At 31.4% G+C, this 13,773-nt stretch overlaps 1 protein-coding gene across 1 annotated transcript; it reads left to right on the top strand.

Annotated features, from left to right (window-relative positions):
• Positions 1–6,204: 6,204 nt before the first annotated feature.
• Positions 6,205–11,886, top strand: LOC149575595 (laccase-12-like). The gene is made up of 6 exons (XM_089812238.1): positions 6,205–6,306; positions 6,685–6,836; positions 8,085–8,329; positions 9,848–9,973; positions 10,450–11,430; positions 11,756–11,886. Exons 1-6 carry the CDS (start codon positions 6,217–6,219, stop codon positions 11,884–11,886), a joined length of 1,725 nt encoding a protein of 574 aa, XP_089668364.1. The 5' UTR covers positions 6,205–6,216.
• The last annotated feature ends 1,887 nt before the right edge of the window (positions 11,887–13,773 follow it).

Consider the following 13,773-nt stretch of genomic DNA (forward strand, 5'->3'; position numbering starts at 1 on the left):
GGTTGGAGCATTCTTGATTGGTATTTATCTTCATTATGTTCTTGGAGCATTATGATAGATGATATACCTTATGATGGATGTATTTGCTGGTATGTTTCCTATATTGATGATTTGCATATGTTAGATGATGGTATCCTATGCTTTACTTTGCATGTTAGTAGGATGTTTTAGGAGTGACATTCCTGCTATGTTAATACCGATGATCTCTTTGGTGATTTGGGATGTTATTAACAGTTGGGAGGAACCGTGCACTTAGTTTATTTTGTTTGATCTTTATGATGGATGTATATGTCTTCTATGATGATATATCATGTGATTATCTCTACTTTGATGTATCATGGATTGGTATAGGATGATGTACCTTATTTCACACATATATATTCTTTTAAGCCTTCATACCCTGTGACATGTACAGTGGATGATTGAGCATTTGGAAATGTAATGTATGAACATTGGACTTATCATTATTATTCATGTGGGTGTTGTACTAGATGGATTCATGTATGTTAGTTAGTTTAGATGTAACTCAATGTTAAGGGATTCTTAAAGAATGAAATCGGTTATGTATGTTATGTTTACTTTTAGATGGACATTTCTATTTCTTCCGTTATTATGTACAAGTTATATGTGGTATTTACTTTCATGTTATAAAAAAAAAAATGTTACCAAACTTAGTGAAATTCTAGGTTAATTCTTTGGATCCCTTGGCGGGGCATTACAGTCAGAAAGACTAAAGTGTTCTCATTGTAATAAGCCTAATCATGATGAGTCACGTTGCTATGAGAAGAAGTTGGATGGCTATGCCAAATAGGTTTAAGATTTAACAACTGTCCTGCAGAAGAGCAACATTGATATTCTATCTACTTCTCATAGATCTTCTTCTTCATCATCATTTCAATTAGATGGTAAAGATATATGAAAGGCTCATGCACTATGTGAAAATGCTACTCTATCCTTTTCTAGATGGTTACTAGATTCTAATGCTTCACATCATATGGAATCTTCTCAAAATTTGTTCTCTTCTTTTGAGATTTCTCCTACTCCACACATTTTGATGGGGAACAACATTGTTATGACTCTATGTTGGAAAGTTTGTATTGGTGTTGATGATGGTACATTTCATGATGTACTTTTTGTTCCATCTTTGTCTTCTAACCTTCCCTCTATTTATTAGATTACAAGTAGTGAGACAGGGAAGATAGTTGGGTTTGCACAAGATTTAATGCACATCAAAGATAGTGGGACATGCAACATTGTTGGTACAGGGATTGTTGATCATGCTTTCCACCTATATTCCTTTTCACATTTTGGTCCACCACCTACACTATCGGAGATTCACTCTCCTTCTTTATGAGAGACTACTGAGGTGAAGTCAAGTTTCTCGAACTTATGTAATATTCCTAAGACTAGTTTTGTGACTTCTACACCTCCACCTCCTATTCAGATTCTATCTTTCACACAAGATTTCTCTTTAGCACTGCCTACTATTGTAACTCCAATCATCAATCCACCTACTATAGTTTTTGAGGATATATCAAAGGACACACATCTCCTCTTAGATGATAGATTCAACACATCTATTTTCCCACCTACATTAGAGATTCCATTTTAGGATTCTCATGCTTTCTCCTTTGAGCATCAACTATAACTTTGAGCTACACCTTACATACATGGGTTTTATCATTCTTGTCCACTACCTTTGTTTCCTTAAGATTATAGCCACATTGGTATGTTCATCGACACAAGATTTTTGTCATTCTAGAGGGGCTATGGAGTCTCAAGCTTCTATCATGGGGGCTTTCATTGTACTTATGTCTTGAGATGTTTCATTTGTGCATCGTTTTCTATCTCTTTTTGGAGTAGAGTTTTTTCCATTGGATTTTCTCTATTTCTCCAATTCATAGAGATTTGGTTGTGATTGGGTATCTCATTAGGTCTTGTTGCTAGGACCCAAGTTTTCTTTCAGCATTGCATTGTAGTTTTCTTTCTTTTTTTGCATTATTTGTAGATGTATTGTTGCTTATCTTGGGGGGGTGTTAGAGTAAAAGGTTAATTTAACTTAATTTATTAAATTACCTTTACTCCCTTCTTAAAATTTCACTTTATGTACATTTCATTTCTATTTAAAAATTAATTAGTAATTATTAAATATCATTTACCTCCTAGGGCTTCCCTTTTAGGGTTTCGATCTCCTTCATAAGGACTCATCAGTTGTAAATTAATTCATCCTATTTTGCATAAGTAAATATAATCTTCTTGTTTATTGAGAAAACCCTTGTCTCTCTCTACCTTTCTTACTTCCTTGTAATAGGTTATTTGCATGCATGATATCCAAGGATCTACAAATTTGTTCATCATCAAATTTTACACTTTCTTCTAGGTCAACATGTTTCTAGAGATATGGAAAAAACATAGTTTTTGTCCAAATTACAAATCCATAGTCATTTGAATCATAGTCACAATTTTAGAAATGCAATTTTTAAAGAAAAATGTATCTTATCTTGCATGCATTTCAAGGTAAGTTTTTCATCCTTTCTTTCATCTCTTAGCATAGACCCATTCCCTTAATTTAATTGGGCTAATTGCATATATTTACTAGTGCCTAGATGTATCTTACTCTTTTCATTAAATCAATTAGTTCAAATTCACATTCAAATTATATATTTAAAATCAATTAACATTGCATGAAAGAAGGCTTTCTTGCATACTTCCTTAATATAATTTAGGTTTAAAATTGGCACCCCTTCATCATAGTTGGGTTTTACTAATCTAACTTGAGTTATATTGAGAGTTATGTTTGGAGGCCCCTCTTTCTCTTGTATTGAATGATTTAGTATAAAAGTGGTTAGTTAATGAGTTCATCTTATCTAGTTTACATTTTTAAATTAATTACTTTCTTTTTTCTCATATACATTGATTATCCTCTTGAATGGTTGTCAAAATGGGATGACACCCTTTTTTTCTGTTGCTACTATCAATAAGATGTATTATTTACAAATTTATATATTGAATAAAAATAGTTCTTTGATCTAATTAAGAACAACTTCATTGCCCAAGAAACCTTCATCAATCTCAAACTTTTTCTTCAAATGTGTAGATATAGAGAGTGAAAATCAAATCATCAACATATTTAAACACACAATTAAACTTTCATCGACTAGGCTCGCTACTTTTGTTGAGTCCATTATTGATCATGTATGTGTTAATCCTATAATACCATAGTCTTGGTATTTTTTTCATTATCACGTCTCTCTCCCTACCCATTCAAAAATCTTTTTATATCTTATTACCTTGGTTTCTATCTCTATCAAAATTCTTAAAATAGTTTATAATGCAACAATGCTAAAAAAATATTTAAACTAATCATTTCTTGCATAATGCAACAAGAAATTATACAAGACACCATAAGGAAAAAACATACATAGGAGAAAATATTAAATAGAGGGCAAAACTACTAATAGCTCAACTAGGAACTAGTCCTCATCATTTGAGGTGTGAAACACATAGATGAATCATATATAAGGAACAATTAGAAAATAGATTAGCCTATTTAGAACATTTTATCATGCATCTCCCAATATACAATGACACTTGTTCTAGTTATATGGATATTTTATCATAATTCATTTCTAGAAGGAAAATTGTTTAAGGATTTGGAACCCAATTGTAGGTTGTGTGCTATATCATGGGTTCCATAGGACACTTTAGTCTTGAACATGTTATTGAAATCATTCACTCATTCTCTAAGATTGTAGGACCACATAATCAATTAAATTTTACTAAGCTAGATAAAGAGCACTTTCTACTCTTAGATAATAGTTTTCTTTTTCTTTCCCCCCCCTCTATATAAACCTTCTAGAGTAAAGAAGACCTCCAATAGACAAAGGTACTAAGTTAATGAGACCATCAACTTCCTTAAATTTTAGAGTTTAAAATTTGCAATTTAATTACATTAGAAAATTCATGAAATCAACAAATTTAAAATATTACTAAGAATATGAGTAACCCTAACTCTGTTGTTTAGGTTTCCAAAATAGACTTGAATATTTAAGCTGGTGAGATATTGAGCCACCAACTTACTTTGCCACTTGTCAAATATTTAAGTTTAGATTTGTAGGAAAAATGTTATTTTTACTTTTTTTTATCAAGACAAAAAATATGGAAGTCAAAGGTAATCTATTGAATGATGTGGGACCACCATTGGCTTTCTAAAATTTTGGAGCTTAAACTTTCAGCTAAATTTTGTTTTAAACTATTCCTATAAAGGGGGTCTTCCTAAAAATTTCATAGCTGTGCTAAGATTTTATAGTATTACTTTGTTATTTAACATATTCAATTAAATATAATAAATTAAAAATTCAATTGATACAAACTAAAAATTTATAAACAAATAACAAGTGACAGAAAAAAGTCTATGCCCAAATTTGTAGCTCTAAAAAAATAAGGACTACTAATTGTCAAGAAAGATTCTAATTAATCTTATACCAGTTCTTTTTAATTTCATAGAATTATGTGCTACTCCAAAATAAATGCTCAACATGCCTTCCTCATAGAACCAACCTAAAGAATAGAGATTGGCATTCAGATCTGTTTAAACTAATCATTTTTCTAAGTCTAAAAAAATAAGGACTACTAATTTTCGAAGAAAGATTCTAATTAATCTTATACCAGTTCTTTTTAATTTCATAGAATTAACCCAAAGAATAGAGATTGACATTTAGATCTATTTAAACTAATTATTTTTCTAAGTCTAAAAAATAAGGACTACTAATTGTCGAAGAAAGATTCTAATTAATATTATACCATTTCTTTTTAATTTCATAGAATTATGTGCTACTCCAAAATAAATGCTCAACATGCCTTCCTCATAGAACCAACCTAAAGAATAGAGATTGACATACAGATCTGTTTAAACTAATCATTTTTCTAAGTCTTAAAAAACAAGGACTGCTAATTGTCGAAGAAAGATTCTAATTAATCTTATACCAATTCTTTTTAATTTTATCGAATTATGTGCTACTCCAAAATAAATGCTCAACATGCCTTCCTCATAGAACCAACTTAAAGAATAGAGATTGACATATAGATCTGTTTAAACTAATCATTTTTCTAAGTCTTAAAAAATAAGGACTACTAATTGTTGAAGAAAGATTCTAATTAATCTTATACCAGTTCTTTTTAATTTCATAGAATTATGTTCTACTCCAAAATAAATGATCAACATGCCTTCCTTGTAAAACCAACCTAAAAAATAGAGATTGACATTCAGATCTGCTTAAACTAATCATTTTTCGAAGTCTAAAAAAATAAAGACTACTAATTGTCAAAGAAAGATTCTAATTAATCTTATACCAGTTCTTTTTAATTTCATAGAATTATGTGCTACTCGAAAATAAATGCTCAACATGTCTTCCTCATAGAACCAACTTAAAGAATAGAGATTGACATACAGATCTGTTTAAACTAATCATTTTTCTAAGTCTTAAAAAATAAGGACTACTAATTGTCGAAGAAAGATTCTAATTAATCTTATACCAGTTCTTTTTAATTTCATAGAATTATGTGCTACTCCAGAATAAATGATCAACATGCTTTCCTTGTAAAACCAACCTAAAAAATAGAGATTGACATACAGATCTATTTAAACTAATCATTTTTTTAAGTCTTAAAAAATAAGGACTACTAATTGTCGAAGAAAGATTCTAATTAATCTTATACCAGTTCTTTTTAATTTCATAGAATTATGTGCTACTCCAAAATAAATGATCAACATGTCTTCCTAGTAAAACCAACCTAAAAAATAGAGATTGATATACAGATCCATTTAAACTAATCAATCATTTTTCTAAGTCCCAATATTTGAAATTTCATTATAATACCTACGAGAATTCCATACACGTTACTAATGTGAAGTAAGAAAAACAATAAACAAACATAGATAGACAATGGCCGCCAGACGTGTTTTAACTTTAAAGTAATCTTCCTGAATACAAACATTTAGAAATTTTATTATAATATCTACAAGAATTCTATGCACGACAAGTAAGAACAGCAAGAATAAAGATAGATAGATATATCATAGCCTGGCGTAACATTGCTGCATCCTCTCAGTAAGCAGTCTTTTGATCACATTGCAAAATGTTGCAATGTTGGTGTTCTATATAAATGGGTCAAGCTGTTTATAGTTTTGAAACAAATGAAGCTTTGTATCCAACAATGGCGATGACATTAACATTATCACTTGTCTGTGTTATTTTCATGATACCAGGTCTAGCATGGGGGGCTCTTGTCCAACACAACTTTACAGTAAGTTTAATTTATGTTTAATTTTTTAATAAGAACAAGTTTAAAGTAAGTTTTGCTTATGTTTAACTTTTTAAAATAAGAATAAGTTTAGTGATTAACAATATCAGATTTCTACAATCTATTTGAAATGAGCAAATTTGTTTCTGGAATAGATTGTGTGAGTTTTTTGAGCATCATAGAATCATACTTCGTGATCCATTATCAGGATGAGAGAATGTAAGAATAGAAATTATGACTGATTTAAATATCACATATTAATGACTGATTTCTTCACCAAAAGTACTAAAAAGTCAAAGTTAACTAATTTTTCCAAGCTTAATTTGTACCTTAATATAAGACTGACAGAATATAAGTTTGATTGTTTTTCTTTGTTTGCAGATTGGAACTATGAATGTAACTAGATTGTGCAATCAACAACAAATTGTGACTGTCAATGGGCAGTTTCCAGGTCCCACTATAACTGTTAACAATGGTGACAACCTTGTGGTCAAAGTAATCAACCAGGCTGCTTACAATATTACAATCCACTGGTATATGAGAAGTTCATGATCATGTTCAAGTTTTATAGATGATCTCTTATTGTGCATTATAGCTTTTTATTTTGATTGTGTGTTTTTTTCTTCAATGTTTGGGATCAAATTTTATGATTTTTTTGTTTTATTTTATCAACAATCTTTCAATTCTTTTCTTTTGGCTTCTTCTTAATGAAAGATCATAGAATTTAATCTAAAACAAGGACAATGATAATAATAATAATATATATGCAATAATGATGACAACCTTGTGGTCAAATTAATTAACCAATCTGCTTACAATTTTACAATCCCCTTGTTATAAGAAATTCATGACCACGCTCATGCTCAAGTTTTAGTAGGTGACATTATATACCAGACTTTGCATTGCAGTATTTTATTTCTATTGTGTGTCTTTTTTCCACGATTCTGATCAAATCTTATGATTCTTTTTATTCGAACTCATTCTGCCAACAATCTTACAATTCTCTTCTATTGTCTTCTTCATGGTGAAAGATCATTAGAATTTGATCTAAAATGTCCAAGAAAATGTACTAAATTAAACTAAACGTGAAATGTGGATGGCTTAAACATTACACATTGAGGCTTGATTCTTAGACTAAAAGTGTTAGGTAGACTCCTCCTAGCAGGTGGAGGATCTCACCTTGGGGGACTAATCTGGCTAGGATTCCTCCTTGTATAGGAAAAAAATTCTCTATGTGTGATGATATTGACCACTTAAACATCACACATTGAGGCTTGATTCCTAAACTTAGAGTATCAAATAGTTAAAGTTTACTTGCTTTTTCCAAACTTCATTTTTTCTTTAGTATATGATTGTTTAAGAATAGCAGTGAAAACCATATATCTATAAGACTAACTATTTTTAAAACATCTAATTGTCTTCAATTCTCTTTTATATAAAAGTATCAAATAATTAAAATTGACCTACTTTTTCTAAATTTAATTTTTTCTTTTAGTATATGATTGTTTAAAAATGACACTGAAACCATATATCTATAAGACTAATTATTTTTAAAACATCTAATTGTCTTCAATTATCTTTTATCTTATCCCTTTTATCTTATCGAAGTTCTAATTTTGATAGTATGTTCTTTCTCCACATTGTGAATCATACTCTATTCATTTGAACTTGATCTCCAACAATCTTACAATTCTATTCTCTTATCTTCTTTTTGATAGAAGATAACAAAATTTGACTAATGACATTGAATTTTTTTTAATAAGATTTTTTTTTCTTAACAGGCATGGAATAAGGCAATTTCGATCTGGATGGGCTGATGGACCATCCTACATAACACAGTGTCCCATTACTCCGGGCAGCAATTATACCTACAATTTCACTATAAAAGATCAGGAAGGGACGCTATGGTGGCATGCACATATCTCCTGGCTTCGAGCTACAGTCTATGGAGCTTTGATAATTAAACCACCCATCACAATTCCATATCCTTTTATCCCACCGATTGCTGAGGTTCCTATCATCTTAGGTCTATTATTTATCCCATATCAATTTTCTTCAGCTCCGAGTTGTTTTCTTATTGTTCTTACATATTTGAAGGTTAACCGTGCTTTAGATAGAATGGTTATAAATTTGGTCTTTTATTATAGTTTTAGTTGATTTCTCTTTTTTAGTAAGTATATTTGTTTTTCTTAAACTTCTGTTCTATGGAAGTGAGATGGTTAGAAGAGTTTAAACATTTTTTTTAAAAAAAATTGATTATATTTTTTGTTTAAAGTTTCAGATAGCATTCTATAATCAATTATCAAAATATTTGAACTTTCTAACATTCTGATGATAGATCATGAAGTGTGATCTGAAACATTATAGAGAAGTAATACTATACATTATGAATTGTAGAAAACTGATATCTTTCATAATTCAAACATTTTTTATTGTTTCTACAAGAACAAATAGAGATAATTTGTGTATAGCTTTTCCAGTCAAGAATTTTTTAATTATAATTCTTTCTTTATTTTTTAATATTTTTGTCTCAATTGTCTTTAGATTTTTTCCTATGACTTGATTTTCCATAAAAAGTCTTTGACTCTATTTTTCAGAAATTGTTTCAACAATTATGTATCATTTTAATCTTCTTCTTCATGATGAAAAACACAATGTAATAATAATAAACATAAATAGAAAAAAAATATTTAATTTTTCTTCCCTAATTTTAATAAATTTATTGCATATACTGTAAAAATATCATGCTTTCATTGATTTCTTGAATAATTGATAAATCAAATTTTCATACTGAAATGTAACTTAAATCTAATATTATTTCAAATTGTTATAAACAATAGAAGGTTTTCTTAACCCCTGATTGAAATTGGAATAATAGTATTGTCACTGTGAAATTGTCCTCATAGATCAGTTTGCTTTTCTTCTCATCTACTTCTCAATACATTTAAATATACGCTCTCACTTATGTTCTAAAATTAAACAGTGTTAAAAAGCATATCTAGGAACTTGTTACACACATAGAGAAATATTTATATTTTTTAACTTTTTATAAGTCGGTTGATGTTGCTTTCTGAATAAGATGTCTAGCATTTCACATAGAAATGCCAGATGTCCAAATGATATTTTGAGATATAGTATTTGCTCATGTGATCTCTAAGATCTAATATAATGTAGTGCAAATGAAATATCATTATCTTATTGTTAAATGAACTAGATTGAGGTTGTCTTTAGATTTAAGATTCCTGGTAACTGGTATAAGATTCAACTGTAAGCAGAATAATTCAAAAGGCCAATAGAAATTCACACGTGTTTTTTTATAAAGTTGACTCCTGGTATTCAATTTAATACACAAGTTAACAAGCTTATTCTAAAAAGGTGTCATGAAAATATGAGAAGATATTTATATTGGAAAGACAAGGCTATAGGAAAAGTGCTTCCATAGGATGGCATTTCTTCATAAATTGGTTTGAAATTCAAATGATATAGTATTTGCATTTGAATTATGTACAGGAAACTCATGCATTTTGTTTACTGTGATGTGCAGGCGAATGGTGGAACGCGAATATCGAAGATGTATTAAATGAGGGTATTCAAACAGGGCAGCTTCAAGACTCAGATGCATATACCATTAATAGCCAGCCAGGAGCTCTATATTCATGCTCTGCAAATGGTTAGACCACTTCTGTTATTCACTTTGAATTGAATCAACTGATCACTTACACATATGATAAGTAGTACGAGACAAACTCCATAGTTAAGTGCATTCGAGTTTTAAGTGGTTGGCTTAAACACCACACACCAAGGCTTGATTCCTAAGCTAAAAGGGTTAAATAGTCAAAGCTGACTTATTTTTCCCAAGCTTAATTTTCTCCTTAGTGTGTGATGTTTAAGGGTGGCAGTTGCAAGCAGAGTGGGTTTAATCATGGAGGAAACTCAGTAGTTAGGGATGCTCGAGTTAGAGGAGTACTAGAATGGGTGACCTCCCCCAATGAGTATTGAGTGTTTCATTCATTTTAATGAAAGATGGGTTTGTGTAAACCACTATTAATGAAGCATGGATCATTGAATTCAATTCAAAAAAACTACATGGTTGAACCTTGATAGCAGTATCAGTACTTACACATATGTTGATGCAATTGATTGCAGATACTTTTCGCATTTCAGTTCGACAAGGAAAAATGCATCTCCTACGGATCATCAGTGCTGTAATGAATGAACCCTTGTTCTTCAAAGTCGCAAACCACACAATGATAGTTGTAGCAGTGGATGCCTCATATACCAAACCTTACAATACAGATGTAGTGGTGATATACCCTGGACAGACAATGGATGTTCTCATCAAAGCAGACCGTCCATTGGGGTCATACTACATGGCTACTAGGGCTTACAGGAGTGGACCTGCTGTGCCCATCAACAATTCCACTGCAACAGCAATCTTACAATACACACCCAACACTGTTCCCGTAATGCCCTCTCTTCCCCAATTTAATGATACTTCTACTGTTTCAAATTTCAGTACAAGCCTCAGAAGTGCTTTTCCCAATCCCCCAACTGGATTTCCCTATCTTGGTACCTTCTTTTCTTATTTCCCTGGCCTTTTTCCCAGTCTCCCTAAAACTGTTGATCAAGAAATGCTGATAACAGAGGGGATTGGACTTGGAACATGTTCAGCAGGCAGTTGCACTGCCCTGGGTGGCTTGAGAGTTGTTGGGAGCTTCAATAACATTACATTTGTCAAGCCTCAGATTGCTCTTCTTCAAGCCTACTATGGGAATATTAGTGGGGTTTACACCACAGATTTTCCAAGCAAACCCCCTTTGGTGTTTGATTACACTGCTACAAGTCAAAGACAGGATATTCTGTTTCCTGAAGCAGGGACCAAAGTAAAAGTCCTTCCTTTCAACAGCAGTGTGCAAATAGTGTTTCAGGGCACCAGCATTCTGAGCAATGAAAGCCATCCTATACATATTCATGGCTATGATTTTTATGTTGTGGGACAAGGGTTTGGTAACTATGATTCCCAAAAAGATCCTAATAATTTCAACCTGGTGGATCCTCCACGTCGCAATACAATTGGAGTTCCTACTGGTGGGTGGGCAGCCATCAGATTCAGAGCTGACAATCCAGGTAATTTAATATGTACCCACTAAATTTTCAATCTAAAATGAATGTATTTATCAAATTTTATGCTTCTGGGTTCTACTGTGTGATTATTTTTGCATCAACGTTTTGGATCACACTCTATAATCCATTGTCTCTTATTCTGATGATGGATCACAGAGTATGGTTCGAAACAGATGCAAAAATAATCACAATTGAATCTAGAAGCATCAAATTTCGTAGTTTCATATGAATTTTGGAAATCTTCTTATTCTTATGAATGTATTTTCCTCTTCATCTTGTAGGAATCATAATTTTGCTTGTTTTTGTTGTTGTTTTTCTCATATAACAGGAGTGTGGTTTGTGCATTGCCATTTCGAAACTCATTCGGAATTTGGTTTTAACATGGTGTTTCTCGTGGAGAATGGACCAGATGATGAAGACAAATTGCTTCCACCTCCTCTTGATCTACCCAAATGTTAATTTCACTACCATATGTTCAATAAGCTGAAGCTCTTGTTTAGGAATTTGATTTCCAAAATAAGTGTAGCAAAAGATGTTTATCAATAAAACTAAAGTATTTTGATTCTGCTTAATTTGTTTTAGAATTTGAATTGTTCTTCGACACTTTCCTTATTTTTTAATGATAGATTACTATTGATCAAGTAATTGTAACAGGTCCAAAGAATGTGAAACTGAAAATATGAAATGAAAGAGCAAAAATATAAAATGCTGAAACTATTAATTCAGATTTTCTGAATACATTCGGAAACATACAGAATTGAAACTAACAATGATATTGAATATTATAGTAGAATGATATGAATAATATTGAATAATACTGAAACAATTACATTGATGTCTGGGCATCTTTATATAGTTTTATTTTCCCTTACAACAACTGCTTACAGAAATAACTTCCCATCAACTATATATTGAACTGATTTTATTTCTCTAATCTAAACACAAAAACTAACCTAATCAATGTAATAAACCTAACATTTCCCCCTTATTACATTAATTCAACAATCATTCTTGCTAACTTAATTAATGTAATAAGTCCAACATTCCTAACCTAATTAATGTAATAAGTCCAAAATTCCCCCCTTATTACATTAATCTAACAAAATTGAAAAGCCTTCACCAATATTACAAACTTTGATGAAGCTCCTTCTTTGAAAGTAGTCTCCAACTTCAAATTTCAAATCCTAATCCTGAAGTTGAGCTCCTTTACCAATCTTTAAAAGTAGTCTGCAACTTCAGATTTCAAATCTTAATCCTGAAGTTGAGCTCCTTCACCAATCTTTGTAAATAGTTTGCAACATCAGATTGCAAATCCTAATCCTAAAGTTGAGCTCCTTCACCAATCTTTGAAAGTAGTCTGCAACTTCAGATTGCAAATCTTAATCCTGAAGTTGCCCTCATATCCCAACTTCAAATTGCAAATCCTGAAGTTGGCCTCATAAAAATATTGTTTCTACCTCTTTTACACAATTAGACATAGTTCTTCCACAATTTCACATCTCCGTGGAGTGTTCCTAGTGCCTCCTTTGGTGTTGCACATGAGACGCCTTTCCTCCGAAAGTCCACATCTCGTCTGAGTGTGTCTAACACCTCTTCAAGTGTCGTAGAAACAATCACCACTAATATGTCTAGACGGCTTTCCTCCAAAAGTTGACATCTCCTCCGAGTGTCTTAAACGCCACTCTTTAAATCCTACCCCCCCTCACTCAATAGAAGGACAATCACGTAACCAAGCCCCCCTCTTTTCTTCAAGGACACAAATCTATCAATTCCCCTCTTATCTTCAGGGAGGAATTGGCCAAACCCTGACTTTACAAGGACACAAATAGTTGCTTCCCATGCAATAATCATCTCTGAGCGAGAAGCTAGCTCGAGATGATAAAAATCCTCCAACCTCCATTTCCTCCAGCCTCCTATTTTATTCACAAAAAATAGGATATGGTCATCCAAAATCCATTAAAAGAACTCTTCTCTCCATTTTCAACCCGCTTTGATACCACTGTAATAGGCCCAAAGAATGTGAAACTGAAAATATGAAATGAAAGAGCAAAAATATAAAATGCTAAAACAATTAATTCAGATTTTCTGAATACATTTGGAAACATACAGAATTGAAACTAACAATGATATTGAAATGATATTGAATATTATACTAGAATGATATGAATAATATTGAATAATACTGAATCAATTACATTGATGTCTGGGCATCTTTATATAGTTTTATTTTTCCTTACAACAACTGCTTACAGGAATAACTTCCCAACAACTATATATTGAACTGATTTTATTTATCTAATCTAAACACAAAAACTAACCTAATTAATGTAATAAACCTAACATTCC

Source organism: Cupressus sempervirens, chromosome 2 (genome assembly GCF_028749045.1).
Source record: "Cupressus sempervirens isolate cs-2001-9-10 chromosome 2, ASM2874904v1, whole genome shotgun sequence".
NCBI lineage: Eukaryota > Viridiplantae > Streptophyta > Pinopsida > Cupressales > Cupressaceae > Cupressus > Cupressus sempervirens.

Bases quoted from the DNA above. Each gene is read 5' to 3' on its own strand.
- LOC149575595 (XM_089812238.1), top strand. From the start codon at position 6,217: ATGGCGATGACATTAACATTATCACTTGTCTGTGTTATTTTCATGATA. The intron at 6,307-6,684 runs GTAAGTTTAATT...CTTTGTTTGCAG, and splicing joins TTGTCCAACACAACTTTACA to ATTGGAACTATGAATGTAAC. The intron at 11,431-11,755 runs GTAATTTAATAT...CTCATATAACAG, and splicing joins ATTCAGAGCTGACAATCCAG to GAGTGTGGTTTGTGCATTGC.